The sequence below is a fragment of the Hemitrygon akajei genome, chromosome 10 (assembly GCF_048418815.1).
Source record: "Hemitrygon akajei chromosome 10, sHemAka1.3, whole genome shotgun sequence".
Lineage (NCBI taxonomy): Eukaryota > Metazoa > Chordata > Chondrichthyes > Myliobatiformes > Dasyatidae > Hemitrygon > Hemitrygon akajei.
Window position 1 is genome coordinate 12,537,681 of NC_133133.1, and position 20,419 is coordinate 12,558,099.

At 43.0% G+C, this 20,419-nt stretch overlaps 1 protein-coding gene across 5 annotated transcripts in view; it reads left to right on the forward strand.

The window, feature by feature from the left end:
• aff2 (AF4/FMR2 family, member 2) overlaps positions 1-20,419 on the forward strand; it is a 685,599-nt gene that overhangs the window by 655,030 nt on the left and 10,150 nt on the right. For all 5 annotated transcript variants that reach the window (XM_073057781.1, XM_073057783.1, XM_073057782.1 and 2 more), the window contains 2 exons: positions 3,092-3,141; positions 17,738-17,961. In XM_073057781.1, the coding sequence (XP_072913882.1) occupies positions 3,092-3,141; positions 17,738-17,961 (274 nt within the window). The remainder of the gene's footprint in view (positions 1-3,091; positions 3,142-17,737; positions 17,962-20,419) is intronic.

Sequence of the window (20,419 nt, forward strand, 5' to 3'; positions counted from 1 at the left end):
ACGAGTTTGTCCATCTTTTGGGTGAGCTCTTTCATTGATTCCATTGCGTTTCTTGGATTTACTGTGTATGCCTGCAAGAAAAAGAATCTCGGGGTTGTACTTACTGTGCAATAGTCTCAGACACACACACACACACACACACACACACACACACACACACACACACACTTCAAAGGAGGCATTGGGGACAGATTTTTTTTCCCACAGAGTGTTATTGGTGCCTGGAATGCGCTGTCAGGGGTTGTTTTGGAGTTAGATACGACAGAGGCGTTTAAGAGGCTCTTAGACTAATGAATGTACAGAGAATGGAGGGATATGGACATTTTGCAGCAGGAGGTACTAGTTTAGTTGTGCATTTAATTACTAGTTTAAGCTAGCACAATATAATGGGCAGAATGGCACGTTCCTGTGCTTACTGTTCTATATTCTATGCCCTGAAAGCATCTCTGGGTCTTTCAGGAAGGAATAGTTCACACACCACTGCAGAGGTCACTCAGAGACAACCACACAGTTATTTCCCGCAGAGAATGACTAGCCAGTTTGTAAAATAAGTCTCAATTCCAAGTTCAAGTTTATTGCCATCTGATTGTACAACCAAATGAAATGACGTTCCTCTGGACCACAGTGCATCCACTGAACACATATCACACACAGCACATAAACCAAAAAATTAACATAAATAAGTTACTAAATAATTCAAAAGGCATGCAGCACAGGTAAACAGTAAATAATACAGCATACAGTAAACAGCTTGTCCTAGTGACGAGAACTTGGTGGTGGCAAGGTATTCATTAGTCTCACAGCCTGAGGGAAGAAGCTGTTACCCAGTCTGGCAGTCTAACACCTGATGCTTCTGTACCTCCTTCCTGATGGTAGTGGGTTCAAGAGATTGTGGGATGGGTGGTAGGGATCCTCAGCAATGTTTTGTGCCCCTTATCTGTAACACGCCCAACAAGCATCACACATAAGGGGCAGGGATGCCCTGAGGATTATCTCAGTGGTTTTCACGAGCCTCTGTAGGGTCTTGCAATCTGATGGCTTGCATCTTCCATACTACACAATAATGCAGCTAGACAGGACATTCACAATGGTGCACTGTCTCCAGCATTGTTCATTGATATTTTCAGTTGCTTGCCTACATAGTACCAGATTCATTGGTTCCATTGACCAGAGAACCTCTGGTTGATCATCTAAAGCAAAGTACTGTCATTAAAGAAAGAAGTGCTTAAGCGTTTAGACCTCATCACACTTGTCCAACCAATGACAAACTTGTAAATTGTGACCTGTGTTGTATCGTAGGGAATACAAAGGAAATGTCTGCATAGGAAGCTGCCACAAAATAACAGCAGTGTAACAATGACCAGTTCATTTGTTCCATAAACATGAGAGGTTCTGCGACTCACATAAAACGTACACTGAAGGAACTCAGCAGGTCAGGCAACATCAGTGGAGGGGAATAAATAGTCACCTTTCATCAGCTCTAGAAAGGAGAAGGGAGAGAGTTGTTTCTATTGACTGTTTATTTCCCTTGTAGATGATGCCTGACTTGTTCAGTTCTTCTGGCATTTTGTGTATTAATTTATACCAGAAATGTTCAAGTTCGAGTTTATTTTCAGGGTATAAATGTCATGAAAATTAGCTCTCTGCAGTAGCAGCATAGTATATTAGAAACACGACAAACATCAATTGCATAAACTTAAGTTAACATAAATTATACATAACAACATAAACATAACAACATTATTGCAAGTTGAGAGAGAGAGAGAAAACAGCCCACGGTAATGTTCGGGTTTTTCAGCTTGGTTCAAGAAGCTGGTGGTGGCAGAGAATAAGTTGTTATTGAACCTTGCGGTGTGGGCCTTCAGTCTCCCGTGCCTCCTGCCTCCTGCTCCTTTTCAGCGATAATTAATTGTTAGACAGCAGGGATAATCCCCCTGCTCTACTTCAAGAGAGTGCCGTGGGATATTGTTACTTGCAAACAGACAATCTTGGTTTAACATTTCATCCAAAGACTCCAGCCCCTCCTTTTGATATAGCACTGGGGTCTCAGCCTGTACATTTATACTCAAGTGCCTTATTTAGAGGCTAGAATCACGGCAAGCATACGCTTCCCCCGTCTGAAGTGCCAACGTTACAAGTTGCAGGCAAGTTAACCGTGACCTCAGAATTGTGTTTGGTGATGTTGGTGTGTGGAAGATCAAAGTGAAGATGCTTTATTCATTTTATTTAATCTGGCAGTAGAACCCACACCAAGCAGTGCTCTATTGGGTTTTGAACTTTTATCCGGCTGCTGAGCCTCTGCAGATGTTCTCAATGGTGGGGAAGGTTGCACCATTGCACTGGATCATGAGAGGCTGCAGAGAGTTGTAGACTCTGCTAGCTCTATCACGGACAACAAGCTTCCCCACCATTGAGCACATCTTCAACAGCCAGTACCACAAGAAGGCGGCATCCATTGTTAAGGACCCTCACCACCTGGGCCATAGCCTTTTCCCATTCCAACTATCGGTGTGGAGATACAGGAGCTCAGAGCTACACACTTAACAATTTAGAAGCCCTCTGTCATCAGATTTCTGAATGATCGATGAACCCATGAGAACTACCTCATTATTTAATCTTTTGCTCTATTTATTGACATTGTAGCTTTGAGTAAATTTTATGGAAATAATTCAGAAAATGTGTAGCTTGGGTGGTTGATGGTTGTGTCGAGTTTTTTCCAATATCCAATTCGCAATTTGCTAGCAAACGTTTCGTCACCATACGAGGATACATCATCAGTGTGCTGTTGTTGGTTGTGGTGTGGAGGACTCAACCCAACGAGTAATTTTTATGATGAATCGTGAATTTCATAACATACGTTGTGATAATAAACCCCAGTATTACTTTTTGTTTGCTTTATATAATTTACAGTAATTTTATGCCTTTGCACTCTACTACTGCCGCAAGACAAAAAATTTCATGCTATGTAAAAGAGTGATAATAAATCCAATTCTGATTTCTCTAAACAACAAATCTGAACCCCCTCTCAACTTGCTTAGAAAGCTGCCTCAGGCCTCTATTGCATTTTCACTTGTGATTTTCTCTGTTGCAGAGTTCCTCGAAAGCCTCGCAGGTTCCGTCTCCTTGGGGAACAAATGGAAAGTAAGTTTTCCTTATTCATTCCCTGGCTCCGGAGTTTACTAGAGGCAGGTATCGTGCAGTGGGGCTGGCTACTTGCTTGGATGGATTCTTCTCGGGTTTTCTTTAACATTTCTTCCTGGGAGGTTCCTGTGGGCGTACCTACACTTCAGGGGCTGCAGTGGTTCAAAAAGGCAGCTCATCGCCACCTTCTCAAGGGAACTGGGGATGGGCAATAAACGCTGGCTTAACTGGTGACGCTCACATCCAGTAAATGAATGATAAAAAAAAGGTTTGCAATCTGAGAGTGGAGTAGTGAGGTACTATCCATTAAGACCATAAGAAATAGGAGCAGAATTAGGCCATTTGGCACATTGAGTCCGCTCCACCATTCAATCCCTTATTTTTCCCTCTCTCTGCAGGCCAACTACCCGGTCTTCTCCCCATAACCTTTGCTGCCATGGGCAGTCAAGAACCCATCTATCTCCACCTTAATTCTACCAATGACCTGGCCTCCACAACTGCCTGTGGGAACAAATTCCACAAATTCACCACCCTCTGGCTAAAGGAATTTCTCCACATCTCTGTTTTAAATGGACACTCCTTTATCATGAGGCTGTCCAATACTACCCCAACATGGCAAACATCCTTTCCATATCTACTCTGTCTAGCCTCTCAACATTCAAAAGGTTTCAAGGAGATCCCCACCCTCCATCCTTCTAAAATCCAATGAATAGAGGCCCAGAGCCATCAAAAGTTCCTCATATCAGATTCAGATTCAGATTCAGTTTATTGTCATTTAGAAACCACAAATACAATGCTGTTAAAAAAATGAGACAACGTTCCCCCAGAATGATATCACAAAAGCATATGACAAAACAGACTACACCAGAAAATCCACGTAACGTTTGGCAATCCCCAATCCAGAGTCCGGAGAGGCTGCTGCATATTAATATCACGCTACCGTCTAGCACATTCCCCAGAAAGGAGCTCCAAATCCACCAGATAAAAACAAGACCAAAAACTAAAGCTACAAGACCTGCACAAAACCACATAATTACAACATATAGTTACAACAGTGCAAACAATAGCATAATTGATTTAAAAAAAAACAGACTATGGGCACAGTAAAAATAGTCCAAGATGCTAAAGGACTGTAAGTTCAAAAGAAATCACCAGTTTCCACAAGTCCCCAGGGTCCCGACAGACTCGCCATCCCACGCCGGCGGCAGAAGGGAATACCCCCGCTATGGACTTCCAAGGCGCCGCCTGACTCAGCCTCGCAGACGCAGCACACACCAAAAGCAACCTGAGTCCATCAAAAGGACTCCGAGTCCGTCGAACCTCCGAGCCGACGACCATCCCCTCCGGCACAGCTTCTCCGAGCACCATCCTCTGCTGAGCGTATTAAGACGGCCCGGCCAACGGCCATCGGCAATGCGACCCCGAGGACTGGGGGCCTGTTCTTCCCAGCAGAGTCCCGGACCTCACAGCAGCAGCAGCAACGAAGAAGGTCTTCCTGGAATTTTCCGATGTTTCTCCGTGTTTCCACATCCATTTTCAATCGATTATGATTGCGCACGGCACCCCAGTTCACAAATAACAGATAATCAGTTCCGGAGTGGCTGCTGCAAGCTGTGTCGCACCACCATCTTGGATTGATAATCTTTTCATTCTCGGAATCATCTTTGTGAACCTGTTCTGAATCCTCTCCAATGCCAGCACAACTTTCCTTAGACATGGAGCCCAAAACTGTTCACAATATTCAAGTTAGGCCTCACCAGTGCCTTATAAGCCTCAGCATCACATCCCTGCTCTTATATTCGAGAACTCTTGAAATTAATGCTAACATTGCATTTGCCATCCTCCCCACTGACACAACCTGCAAGTTAATCTTTAGAGTGTTCTGCACAAGGACTCCAAAGTCCCTTTGCATCTCAGATTTTTGAATGTTCTCCCCATTTACAAATTATTCTGCATATTTTTTGATTCTACCGAAGTGCATGACCATGCACTGGTCTGGTCACCGAATTATAGGAAAGATGTCAACAAAATAGAGAGAGTACAGAGAAGATTTACTAGAATGTTACCTGGGTTTCAGCACCTAAGTTACAGGGAAAGGTTGCTCAAGTCAAGTCTTTATTCTTTGGAGCGTAGAAGGCTGAGGGGGGACTTGATAGAGGTATTTCAAATTATGAGGGGAATAGATAGAGTTGATGTGGATAGGCTTTTTCCATTGAGAGTAGGGGAGATTCAAACAAGAGGACATGAGTTGAGAGTTAGGGGGCAAAAGTTTAGGGGTAACACAAGGGGGAATTTCTTTACTCAGAGAGTGGTAGCTGTGTGGAACGAGCTTCCAGTAGAAGTGGTAGAGGCAGGTTCGGTATTGTCATTTAAAGTAAAATTGGATAGGTATATGGACAGGAAAAGAATGGAGGGTTGTGGGCTGAGTGCGGGCCAGTGGGACTAGGTGAGAGAAAGCGTTTGGTGCGAACTAGAAGGGCCGAGATAGCCTGTTTCCGTGCTGTAATTGTTATATGGTTATATGCATTTTCCTACATTATATTTCAGTTGCCACTTTCTTGCCCATTCTCCTAATCTGTCTAAATCCTTCTGTAGCCTTCCCATTTCCTTAACACTACTTCTCCCATCCACCAGTCTTCATATCATCTGCACAGTTGGCAATAAAGCCATCTATTCTATCATCTAAATCATTGATATACAGCATAAAAAGAAGCGGTCCCATCTCCGAACCCTGTGGAACACCACTAATCACTGGCAACCATCCAGAATAGGATCCTTTTATTCCCACTCACTCCCTCTTACCAATCAACCAATGCTCTAACCATGCCAGTAACATTCCTGTAATACCACGGGCTCTTAACTTGATAAGCAGCCTCATGTGCGACACCTTGTCAAAAGCCATTCTGAAAATCCGAGTTTACAACATTCACTGCATCCCCTTTTTTTATCCTACTTGTAATCATCTCAAAGAATTCCAACAGGTTTGTCAGGCAAGATTTTCTCTCATGGAAACCACACTGACTTTGTCCTATCTTGTACTGTGTTACCAACCTCATCCTTAACAATTGACTCCGACATCTTCCCAACCACTGAGGTCAGGCTGAGTGGTCTGTAATTTCTTTTCTGCTGCCTTCCTCCTTTCTTAATGAGTGGAGTGACATTTGCAATTTTCCAGTCCTCATAAACAATGCCAGAGTCGAATGATTCTTGAAAGATCATTACTAATGCCTCAACAATCTCTACTGCTACCTCTTTTAGAACACTAGGGTGCAGTTCATCTGATCCTTTCGTACCTTTGGATTTTTCAGCTTTTTCTGCACCTTCTCCCTTTAATTCTAACTGTCCTCACTTATCTTCCCTCACACCCTTTAACACTAGGCACATTGCTAGTGTCTTCCACAGTAAAGGCTGATCAAGATACTCATTTAGTTCATCTACCAGCTCCTTATCCCATGTTATTATTTCTCCAGCCTCATTTTTTTGTGGTTCCATATCAACTCTCATCACTCCTTTAGTTTTTGTATACTTGAAAAACTTTTTCTATCCACCTTGATATTCTTTGCTAGCTTGCTTTCATATTTCATCTTTTCCCTCCTAATGATTCTTTTAGCTGTGTTCTGTAGATTTTAAAAAGCTTTCCAACCCTCTATCTTCCTGCTAATTTTTGCTTTGTTGTCAGCCCTCTCTTTTGCTTTTACATTATCTTTGATTTCACTTGTCAGCCACGTTTGTACTATTTTGCCATTTGAGTATTTGTTTGTTTATGGAATACAACTCTCCTGCATCTTCCTCATTTTCCCCAGAGACTCAAGCCATTGCTACGCTGATGTCATCTCTGCCAGCATCTCCTTCCAATTTACTTTGTCCAACTTCTCTCTCATCCCACTGTAATTTCATTTACCCCACTGAAATACTGATATGTCAGACTTACTCCTTATCAAATTTCTAGTTGAAAATCATATTGTGATCGCTGCCTCCTAAGGGTTTTTTTTACCGTAAACTTCCTAATTGCCTCGGTTCATTGAATAGCACTCAGTCTATTATAGCAGATCCCTTAGTATGGCCTTATGGACAAACTACTCTAAAAAGCCCTCTCGTAGGCATTCAACAAATTCACTCTCCTGAGATCCATTACCAACCTGATTTTCTCAATCTACCTGCATGTCCCATGACTATCACAACATAGCCCTTTTGACACGCCTTTTCTATTTCCCATTGTAATCTGTAGTCCACATCCCGGCTCCCATTTGGAGGCCGGTAGATAACTGCCATCAAGGTCCTTTTACCCTTGCAGGTTCTTAACTCCCACAAGATTTCAATGTTTTCCAATCCTAGGTCGCAGTTTTCTAAAGATTTGATGCCATTCTTTACCAGCAGAGTCAAGCTAACCCCTGTGCCAACCTTACTATCCCTCTGATACAATGCATCACCTTGGGCATTCAGCTCCCAACTGCAACCATCCTTCAGCCATGATTCAGCCATTGTGATGGCGACAACATCATACCCAACATCATATCTGTAAAAGTGCAACAAGATCATCCACCTTATCCCTTATACTCCATGGATTGAGATATAAAACTTATTTGTTACCCTTTTTGATTCTGCATCTCTAATGCACTGATACTCACCCTGCTGGCTGCAATTTTGTCCTATAATCTGCCTGCTCTTCCTGACAGTCTGACTGCAGGCTATCTTTACTTTTTTACCATCCTCCTATCCTGAGTCCCTTCACTCTGGTTCCCACCCCCCAGCCAAATTAGTTTAAACCCTCCCAAACAGCTCTAACAAACCTGTCCCCCAAGAATATTGGTCACCCTTGGGGTCAGGTGCACCCCATCACTTTGGAACAGGTCATACCTCCCTCAGAAGAGATCCCAATGATCGTACAACCTGAAGCCCTGCCCCTTGCACCAGCTTCTCAGCCAGACATTTATCTGCCAGGCCATCCTGTTTTTATCCTCACTGGCGCGTGGTGCAGGCAGCAATCCAGAAATTACTTCCTGGAGGTCTTGCTTCTCAGCTTTCTGCCTAGCTCTCTAAACTCTCTCTTCAGGACCTCATTGCTTTCCCTTCCTATGTCATTGGTACCAATATGTACCAAGACATACAGCTGCTCACCTGTCCTCTCCAAAATGCTATGGATGTGAGCAGAGATGTCCCTGCCGCTGGCCCCTGGGAGGTAACATGCCATCTGGGTGTCCCGTTCACATCCGCAGAATCTCCTGTCTGTTCCTCTGAGTATAGAGTCCCCTATCACTACCGCTCCCCTCTTCTCCCTCTTTCCCTTCTGCATCAAAGGCATGAGCTGTGAAACAAAGAAATAAATAGGTAAAGAAGAGAGAGAGAGAATTGCATAAATCAGAGAATTGAATAAATAGAGAGAATTGTCTTGGATGTTCTCATTGTCATCACAAGACCCTGTTGAACATTGGTAATGTAGAATGTTGCAAGTCCAATTCACTGCTTTATTGGTGAGACCAACAGTTGGAAAGCTGCGTGCCCTCGGTTACAGCACGAACTAGGCCTCATGCCGCGGGCTCGCCTGTTGCAGCCGCCCAGGAGAGGAAAAGTCGGAGGCGCTACGGCGCGGCATTCATGCTGGATTGGGAGCAGGCCCCTCCCATCAGTGCTGCTCTCCAGTGTTCGCTCAGTGTAGGGTAAGGTGAACTGCACATGTGTGTTCATCTGCAGACTGCTGAGGAGATCATCCACGCAGCATCATTCTGCAGGACATGTCGCTCAGGGTCCAGGACTGCATTATATTTTTTGTAGACTGTATTTTTACTTTATCTTGTATGGCTTCAAGTAACCCTGACTGGAGGGCTAAGCAGGTGCTACAGCTTGTCCAAGGGTGACCTACAGGCTAGTGGAGGGAAGGAGTGCCCTGCACCTCCTTTGGTAGAGATGTATCTCCACCCCACCAGTTGGTTGAAAAGGTTAGGACTTTATTTCCTGGAGCATAGAAAAATGAAAGAAAATCTTTTTGAGGTATATAAGATTATGGAGGAGGGATTACAGAGAAGGTGAATTTTGACTTCTTCCCTCATTTTGGGTGGGAGTAGAATGCGAGGTCGTACAGTAGGTTTAAGATGAAGGGTAAAGTATTCAAGGGGAATCTGAGGGGGACCTACTTCACTCAGAGAGTGGTGCAAGTGTGAAATGAGTTGCAAGTGGAAATGGTGGATGCAGGCTTGATTGTAACATTCAAGAGAAATTTGGATAGGTACTTGGATAAGAGGGGTGGGTAATGGTGGGGGAGCTATCAGCCAATTGCAGGTAGATGTGACTAGGCAGAAAACCAGGCTGAAGTGCTTATTTCTGTGCCGTGGAGCTCTATAACTTGATGTACCACTAGCCTGAGGCCCCTGTGTTCTAGAACACTTCCCAAGGCCCTATAATTAACTGGGGCCTGGTTGAACTTATCAAAGTGCAACACCGTGAACCCATTCAAATTAATTTCCATCTTCCATTCTCTGGCCTACTTCATGTTGGTCTAGATCCCACTGTAAACTTAGGTAACCCTCTTTACTGTGAAGTATAACACCAACAGCAGCGAAGATATATTTTGTTATTTAGAGATGCAGGTAATGGGCTCCTCTAGCCCATCGAGCCTGCACTGCCCAATTACACCCATGTGACCAATTAACCTGCTAACCCATACGTCTTTGGAAAAGGCTGACACATTTTAACAGCTAAAATAATTTACTACTTGAGGGAATGATACTCTGGGCAATTGTGGATGATTGGAAGTTATTAATAATGATCAAAGTGTACTATTTGGCTATCAATTAGTATAGCTAAATTCCACTGTCAGCTTGAATGGGTAATCAATATCCAAATTCAACAGCCTCACAAAAATCAATGGAGAAGTTAACAGAAGATCCTATTTTTGCAAATGCCATGGCTCATCCAACATTGCGGCAACAGGAGAAGCCACCATTGGCACGGGCGGGGGGTGGGGTAAGGCTTGAGTTCAGGAGCCAGGAGATAATGTTGCAGTTCTATAAAACCCTGGTTAAACCACACTTGGAATATTGTGCTCAAGTCTGGTCATGTCATTATAGGAAGGATGTAGAAGATTTAGAGAGAGCACGGAGGGGATTTGCCAGGCTGTTACCTGGATTACATTACATGTCTTATGAAGACAGATTGAGTGTGCTAGGGCTATTCTCTTTGGAGTGAAGGAGGATGAGATCCAACTTGGCAGAGGTGTACAGGATAAGAGGCATAGATTAACAGGATCGCCAGATAATTTTATTTTCCCTAGGGGAAAATGGCTAACGCAAATGAGCATAATTTTAAGGTGATTGGAGGAAAATATAGGGAAGATGTCGGAGTTAAGTTTTTTACACAGTGAGCGGTGAATGCATGGAACGCCCTGTTAGGGTTGGTGGTTGAGGCAACAATATTAGGGGCATATAAGGAACTCTTAGATAGGCAAAAGGATGATAGAAAAATGGAGGGTTATGTAGGAGAGAAGGGTTAGATTGATCCCAGAGTAGGTTAAAAAGTTGGCACAACATTGAGGGCCGAAGGGCCTGTAGTGGGCTGTAATGTTTTATGTTCTGTGTTATCATTGCACCAGGCGGGTGGTGTCAGTTTCAGGGGCTGTTATTTCAGCAGGTTGCGAGGTATGAGCTTGACTTCCTATCAACAATCAAGTTGTAAGCACAGAAGTAGTCACTATTGTTTTATATTTAACATACAATCATTTCATTGTGTTCCCTCCTGTCCAGGGACTTCATATAACCTCGCTCTACACAGCCAGCTCCCAATAAAGGCAAATTGTCAACAGTTAAAGTGATTTACTTCCCTCCCATGTTGCCATCTTTCAATTTAATATCGACCTTTAGACTTCAAGTCGCAATGTTTACGTTTACTGAAGGGCTGATGAATATTTCATTGATAGATGTTAAGATCTGGTTTAAAAGCAATCAAAGTCACGGTTGATTGGCAAATAGCAGTCACATTTACAATGCTGGTTGTTTGTGATTATGACAGAGATTTCAGCTGGATTTTATCTGCTTGGAGTGCTTTCCAGTACAACATTTATCCCTGTCTCCTGTCAGAACGAATAAGGAAGGGCTGAGTGTAATTATTATGAATAAAATAACAGAACTCTTGATTGATTTGTGCAATAAAACCGTGCATCACGGTGTTAATCAAACTCCTCTTGAGTGCCTGCAAAGTGTTTGGTGTATTGATTATGAAGGCAGCTCACTGTCATAATGAACACAGGGCCTGCCTACAGGTTCAACATCTGCTTCCTTCTATATTGCTGCTTGTCTCTTAATTACACTGAGAGTTTTCAGGGCGATAAACAAGCTGGATTTGAGCCAGGCATTCAACTTTCTCCAAGTTTTGTATCTTGGCTCTGACCCTGGGATTTACAAGGTCAGCAGTTCAATGCCAGTGACATCACAACATCTGCTCATGCTCAGAACTGCTTAACTAAGCAACTTCTTTCTTTGGACAGATTTGTTTGCCTGTGATATTAATGACAGGGAAACATATGTTGTGTTTCCTGGGACACATTACAGAAGAAAGACTAATATTTCTGTAGCCTTTTTCATGAGCAGAGGCTCCACCAAAGTGCTTTGTAGACAATAAAGTACTTCTCCATTTAATAGTGTAATGTAGAAACCAAAGTGTCCGATTTATGCGTGGTAAGTTCTCTCAGAGAGAAAGGAATCCGTATCCTTATATCTCTGGTGTTAACTGAGCCAAGAATAGAGACCTTCTTTACTGGGAAGAACTCCCACTGCAGGTGATCACCAAAGTGGTCTCGGCCTGAAATGTCAGTTCTTTGTTCCTCTCCATAGCTGCTGTGTTCATCCACCATTTTGAGTGTGTTATTTAAGATGAGAATTTCTTGTCACGTGTACTTCAAAACATTGAAATATACAGCGAAATAGGTCACTGAACAACACAGTCCAAGGGCGTGTTGCAGGCAGGCCACAAGTATCAGCACACTGCTGAGCCACAACTTACTATCCTGGCTCACCTGTACTTCTACACTCAGAGGGTGGTGTGAGTGTGGAATGAGCTGCCAGCCAGAGTGGTGGATGTGGGTTCATTCAAGGAAAGTTTAGATTCGTTGGTACATGGGTAGGAGAGGTTTGGAGTGATATGGTCCACATGCAGGTAGGTAGGATTTGGGTTCGTATGGACTAGATAGGCCAAAGGGCTTGTTTCAATGCTGTAGTGCTCTCTGACTCTTATGACTCTATTCAGGACACAAGAAAAGTTTTTTTTTTCCCCCACAGTGGCCTTTGGTTCTGTTACTGATCACTTTGGGCAGATAGTTTGTTCTAATTCTCCAGCACATGGCAATGGATGGGTCTGACAGATGGTGGGACTGTCCCAGCCGGCCCATCAGACCTCAGAGTTAAATGCTGGGCCACTGCCAGTGTGTCTAACAACCCCATTGTTACCAGACAGTAATTCAGAGGCAGACGAACTCACAATAAACAGTCCACTAAAATCCAGTGGAACGGAAAATTATCCTGTGCTCTTGCACCTCTTCCACTTTGGACTTGACTTCTGAAAGTCAGGAAAGAAGTTGATTGCTGATATACACTTCCATCATATTGTGAGTCCATGTGACCAGGCTTGCTTCTCTCTGTCAGAATCCTCGTGCAGCAAGCAGAGTCAAAGGCAAATTTATTGTCATATGCACAGGTGCATATAAATACAATGAAAAACGTACTTGCATCAGTATCACAGGACCCAGCATTGTTGGATTTTGATGTTTTTGTGATCCAAAGGTTCTCTGGAAGTCAAGAATGAGGCATAGACTGGTTGCTTCTCATCACTTTTATTAAGTATTACAAGAGCAAAGAAAAAAACAGAAGAAGTGTCGAAAAAAGAAAGGAAAAACCAGACTAACAAGTAGTCATGGTCATATCTCACTCTGAGCAGATTTTTCCAATGATAACAGTAAACCTATACAATAGCCAGATTCAAGTTGCATGACACCTGTTATAGAAAACTAAGATTTTTTTTTAGAAAAATACAGAAGCAATTGTCCTGTAATTACTGGAAAATTCAAAGTTCAAGGTAAAAATTCGAAGGACCGTACTGTGCGTAAGTCTTGGACACTCGTGATGTCAGTGCTGATGAAGTGTCTCAGCCCAGAATGTCGACTGTTTATTCCCATTCGTAGATGCTGCCCGACCTGCTGAGCTCCTCCGACATATTGTGTGTATTGCATCTGCAGTATCTCTTGTGTACTTGATTTTTTTAATATGGCTTCATATGGTATGGCCTCCAAAGAGCCCTGATTTTAACATCATTGAGGCTGTCTAGGATTACCTGGCAAGACAGGAGCAAGTGAGACAGCCAAAGTCTGCAGATGAACTGTGGCAAGTTCTCCAAGATGCTTGGAACAAGCTATCAGCTGATTTTTTTTTATAAAACTGCACAACAGAGTACCTAAGAGAATTGAAGCAGTTTTAAAGGCAAAGGGTGGTCAAGCCAAATATTGGTTTGATTTAGTTTTTTTAAATGTTTACTGCTCTTTATAGTATTTTTTTGATATTTAAAAACTTCTCATTTCATTAATTTGAAAACATTGTCACTTTACAGATTTTTATTACATGTGCCAAAGACTTCTGCACAGCTCTGTACCTGTATTATCAAAGTATATACTGTATACCATAAACAACCCTGAGATTTGTCTCGCAAACACGAGGAGATGTGCAGATGCTGGAAATGCTGGTGGAATGCAGCAGGCCAGGTAGCATCTATAGGAAGAAGCACAGTCGACGTTTTGACCCACGAAGGGTTTCGGCCCAAAACGTTGACAGTACTGAGATTTGTCTTCTGGTTATGTAATTCACTGAAAAATTACATCTATACAGGGAATTTTATAAACATACGAGCAAGCATAGGAAAATTAAACTACGAGAAAAATACATGAATAGTAACAATTCTATACCCCAATCCAAAAGTATAAATTAATCAGTATTCACAAGAAAAATAGAAGACCATAAGATATAGGAGCAGAAAAACAGGCCATTGGCCCATCATGTCTGCTCCGCCATTCAATCATGGGCTGATTCAATTCTTCCAGTCATTCCCACTCCCCTGCCTTCTTCCCATACCCTTTGATTACCTGGCTAACCAAGAGCCTATCTATCTCTGCCTTAAATGCACCAATGACTTGGCCTCCACAGCTACTCGTGGCAACAAATTCCACAGATTTACCACCCTCTAACTAAAGTAATTTCTCTGCATCTCAGTTCTAAACGGACATCCTTCAATCCTGAAGTCATGCCCCCTTGTCCTAGATTCCCCTACCATGTGAAATAACTTTGCCATATCTAATCTATTCAGGTCTTTTAACATTCGGAATGTTTCTCTGAGATCCCCCCATTTTCCTGAACTCCAGGGAATACAGCCCAAGAGCTGCCAGACGTTCCTCATGCGGTAACCCTTTCATTCCTGGAATCATTCTCGTGAATCTTCTCTGAACCCTCTCCTTTGCCCATTCCCTAAACTATCTAAGTCTCTCTGCAGGCTCTCTGTTTCCTCAACACTACCCACTCCTCCAGCTATCTTTGTATCATTGGCAAATTTAGCCACAAATCCATTAATACCGTAGTCCAAATCATTGACGAACATCATAAAAGCAGTGGTCCCAACACCGATCCTGTGGAGCTCCACTGGTAACCGGCAGCCAGCCAGAATAGGATCCCTTTACTCCCACTCTCTGTTTTCTGCTGATCAGCTAATGCTCCACTCATGCTAGTAACTCCCCTGTAATTCCATGGGCTCTTATCTTGCTAAGCAGCCTCATGTGCGGCACCTCGTCAAAGGCCTTCTGTAAATCCAAGCACACCACATCTACTGAATCTCTTTTGTCTACCCTACTTGTAACTTCCTCAAAAAAATTGCAGAAAGTTTGTCAGACAGGATTTTCCTTTCAGGAAACCATGCTGGCTTTGGCCTATCTTGTCATGTGCCTCCAGACATTCTGTAATTTCATCCCTAACAATTGATTCCAACAGCTTCCCAACCACTGATGTCAGGCTAACAGGTCTATAGTTTCCTTTCTGCTGCCTCCCACCCTGCTTAAATAGCAGAATAACATTTGCAATTTTCCAGACATCCAGTAAAATGCTAGAATCTATCAATTCTTGAAAGATCATTGTTAATGCCTCTGCAGTCTCTCCAGCTACTTCCTTCAGAACCCGAGGGTGCATTCCGTCAGGTCCAGGAGATTTCTTCACCCTTAGACCATTAAGCTTCCTGATCACCTTCTCAGTCGTAATTTTCACTGCACAAACTTCACTTCCCTGACACTCTTGAATGTCCGGTATACTGCAGGTGTCTTCCACTGTGAAGACTGATGCAAAATACTCATTTGGCTCCTCTGCCATCTTTCCGTCTCTCAGTACAATATCTCCAGCGTCATTTTCTATTGGTCCTATATCTACCCTCAACTCTCTTTTACCCTTTATATACTTAAAAAACTTTTAGTATCTTCTTTGATATTAGTCGCCAGCTGCCTTTCATAATTCATCTTTTACTTACTAATGACCTTCTTAGTTTCCTTCTGCAATTTTTTTAAAAGCTTCCCAATCCTCTATCTTTCCACTAATGTTGACTTCCCTGTATGTCCTCTCTTATGCTTTTACTTTTGGCTCTGACTTCACTTGTCAGCCACTGTACTGTCCTTCTTCCATTCGAAAGTTTCTTCTTATTTGGAATATATCTTGTGCTTCCCTCATTTTTCGCAGAAACTCCAGCCATTGCTGCCCTGCTGTCCTTCCTGTTAGTGTCCCTTTCCAGTCAACCTTGGTCAGTTCCCCTCTCATGCCATTGTAATTTCCTTTATTCCACTGAAATACTGACACATTGGAATTTAGTTTCTCCTTCTCAAGTTTCAAAGTGAACTGGATCATATTGTGATCACTGTTCCCTAATGGTTCCTTAACCTTAAGCTCTCTTATCACCTCCAGATCATTGCACAATACCCAATCCAGCACAGCCGATCCCTTATGGGATCGACAACAAGCTGTTCTAATTAGACATTCTATAAATTCTTTATCTTGAGGTCCAGTACTGGCCTGGTTTTCCCTATCCACTTCACATGTTAAAATCCCCAATAATTATCATGACATTGCCCTTCTGACACGCCTTTTCTATCTCCTGCTGTAACTTGTAATCCACATGCTGGCTGCTATTTGGAAGCCTGTATACAACTGCCATTAGGGTCCTTTTACTCTTGCCATTTCTTAACTCAACCCATAGAGACTCTACATCTTCTGATCCTATGTCATCCCTTTCTAATGATTTAATATTTCTTATACACAGGGCCACACCACCCCCTCTACTCACTAACCTATCTTTCTGATACACCGTATATCCTTGGACGTTCAGCTCCCATTGGCAGCCGTCCTTTAGCCAAGTTTCAGAGAGGCGGCAACATCATACTTGCCAATCTGTAGCTGAATTTCAAGATATGCTGTACATTAAACATAAACTCTGGAAATTTTTCATAAGAAAGAACAAATTAGAATATAAACTGCTTATTTTTTAATAAACGGTTTATTTTTGATAAATCTATTTAATAGAGCAATTGATTCTCTAGATCTATGTAAATATTCTTAAGCAGCAACTGCAAATGTTTATCAAAATCTCAGCAGCTTCTCCTGATAAAAAGCTGAAAGATTTTCTCCTCCCAGCTATCTATATGCAGTAAGTGGAGGAAAGTAAGAATTTCAGAACGCTCGGCAGGTGAGGCTGTATTTGAGGGAAGAGAAGCAGTCTATCAGACATCCTTTGTCTGAATTTTCTCTATCAAGAGTTAGCATTTACTTGAGAGATAGCAATTCTGGTCAACAAAACATATAAGGAATGACTCATTTGTCTCCTTCTGACTTAACCGTATTGGTAACTGAGTGGTTATTGCCATGGTACTGAGGTACATGTTTTGTACACCGTCCATAGAGGTCATCTCAGTACACCAGTACATTATGATGGTACATAAAGAGAAAACCAATAACAGAATGCAGGACAAATTGTTACAGCTACAGACAATAAGGTGCACGCGCATTGACAAGGTAGATTGATTCTGAATCTGCTTGGGAAGTCAAGAGTCTATCTTATACAATAAATCCATTTAAAAGTCTTGTAACAGTGGGATAGAAGTTGTCCTCGAGCCTGGTGATGTGTGTTTTCGAGTTTTCGCATCTTCTGCCTGATTGGGGGGGTGGGCGGTAGGGGGGGAGAAGAGAAGATGTTCTGAGAGGGAGGGGCAGTTGACTATGCTAGTTGCTTTACCGAGGAAGTGCTTAGTGTATCATTGTGTGCGGTAAGACGCGGCTTGTAGTTGATATTGATTTCTTTTTGTCACGTGTATCAAGGTGCGGTGAAAAGCTTGTCTTACATACTGTTCATACAGAACAGATCATTACACAATTCACTGAGGTAGAACAAGGTAAAACAATAACCATGCAGAATGAATTGTGAAAGCTACCAAAAAAAGTTCAGTGCGAATAAACAACAAAGTGCAAAGTTTTGAGATTCTTGGCTTCTCCTGGTGGGTGTTCTAAGCCTAGGGTCTGTTTTTGTGTTTTTCTGCACACAGAACCACAGGAACTGCCTCCCCATTATCACCCAGTCCGTCACCCGTCAGTTCGGTCGGGTCTCACGGGAGCAGCACCAGCACCAGTGGGTCGTCACCGTCAGCAACCATCAGCATACCACAACGGATCCACCACATGGCAGCCAGTCACGTCAACATCACCAACAACATCCTCAGGAGCTACGAGCACTGGGACACTGCTGACAAGCTGGCCAGAGAGAACAAAGGTCAGTACGATTGAAGCCACACATACTTTTTCTGTTGTTATTGTAGAGTATGGACCCCATCCCACCTGAGGAGAGATGGTGAGATAGTGAAGACAGCTTCACTCATGCTTCACACAAAATGGTGGTGAATCTGTGGAATTCACTGCCACAACCATTAAAAGCAGAGTTTGATAGGTTCTCATTAGTCAGAACGTCAAAGGTTACAAGATGAAGGCAGGAGAATGGGGTTGAGAGAGATAATTATTCATCCATGATGGAATGGTGAAGCAGATTCAATATGCCGAATCACCTCATTCTGCTCCAATATCTTATGGTCCTTATGGTCTAAAGTGCTGGAGGGTGATGAGAGGCATAGATCAAGTGGATGGACAGCACCTTTTTCACAGGGTTGAAATGGCGAATATGGGCGGGCATAACATTAAGGTGGTTGGAAGAAAGTGTAAGGGGGATGTCAGAGATAGGTTTTCTACACAAGAGAGTGGTGGGTGTCTGGAGCTTGCTGCCTGGGCTGGTGGTTGAGGCAGATACATTAGGGATATTTAAGAGAGAGACACACATGGATGGAATAGAAATGAAGGGCTATGTGAGGGGGAAGGGTTAGATTGATCTCAGAGAAGGTTAAAAGTTCGGCACAACATTGTGGGTTGAAGGGCCTGTACTGTGCTGTGGTGTTCTGTGTTCTAGGTTCTATACAAGTGTCAGCACATTGTATTGTGTGTCTGAAATTAAATTCCATTGGCTTCATAGATTCACTCAACATGTGCAGAGTGGAACTGTGCTAATCCCAATTTACTTTACCTGCATCCCCCCCCCAAAAAAAACCCCTCAGTTTCACACCCGATGCAATTTATACTGGTCAATTATCACATATTTGGGATGTAGGAGGAAAATGGAGCTTCCTGATGACATGGAGAAGGTTCAGACTCCACACTGACAGCACAGAATGTCATGCATGTCAGGAATGACTCTCACCACTGGAACTGCCAGCCAGAACTGCCTCATCACCAGAACAAGTGTCAGCGGGAGAGCTGTGATAAATTTCCAGCACCAACGAAACAACCCTTCCAAATCCAATATTGTAAAACAAGGAAAAATGCCACCAGCTATCTTTCTTGGGGTATAGGTTCTTAAAAGTCTAGGGGGCACAGGTAGGAGAAAAAGGATAAGGGGCATAATAAATCAACCTTGATCAAACAGTGGACCTGACTCAATGTATGGAATGGCCTAACTTTGCTCCTGTATCTCATGGGCATGGTCTTAGTAGTCTTATCAAAAACTAATATAATTCCCCCCGATAACACACACACACACACACACACACACACACACACACACACACACACACACACACACACACACACACACACACACACACACACACACACACACACACACACACACACACACACACACACACACACACACACACACACACACACACACACAATGCTGGAGGAACTCAGCAGGTCTGGCAAGTGTGGAAAAGAATAAAGAGAGAGGCCTAATGAAGGGTCTCAGTCTGAATTGTCGGCCTGAAATGCTTTCTGACCTGCTGAGTTCCTTCAGCATTCTATGCACCTTACACTCGATTTCAAAAGTCCTTGGTACATATATACAGCTAGGGTGCCTAAGACTTTTGTACAGTGCTGTATTTGTCAACATGGAGTGGAGAGCGAATTTGTGAATCTGACAGGAGCTAAGGATGTTGGGAATAATGAGGGTGGAGCGCTGTGGGAGGGGTGAAGGACAGGTGGGTGAGAAGAAGTGCCAGGGACAGAGGAGGTGCGGGTGCAGACACAACCTGCCCTGAGGTACCAGGCAAGGTAATTTGATTCCAAACAATTGATTTATTGACCATTACAGAATGTCTCCCACTCCCTCCCTTCTCACTTCCCCTTTTCCAAACCATGATTTCCCCTCTCCCTGCCCCTTCACTCTCTCAGTCCACAACAGAGACCCATATCAGAATTAGGTTTATCATCACTCACATATGTCATGAAGAGTATGTGTGTGTGTGTGTGTGTGTGTGTGTGTGTGTGTGTGTGTGTGTGTGTGTGTGTGTGTGTGTGTGTGTGTGTGTGTGTGTGTGTGTGTGTGTGTGTGTGTGCGCACACCTGACTTTCAGACTTTTGCACAATACTGTATAAATGCCTCCCCTTCCCCTGTGTTGAATGGCCTAATTCTGTTCTTATGCCTTATGATCTTATGTTTGTTTAGAACTGGCTATGTGCCGGATAACCTTCCCAGTCACATGTGCTTACAAAAAGTCAAATAAATCCTCTTTCTGGGCATGCTGGAGTCCCAGGCCAGCTAGTGAAATGGATATTAAATCGCAATAAAAAAATTCCCACCAAATTATGCCCAATCATGTAAAGCACTTCAACGCTTGTTTGTGATATTTAATTAAAAGTTTAAGGTTAAGAGGTTTTACATCAAGGCATATTACAGCTGAGTGATG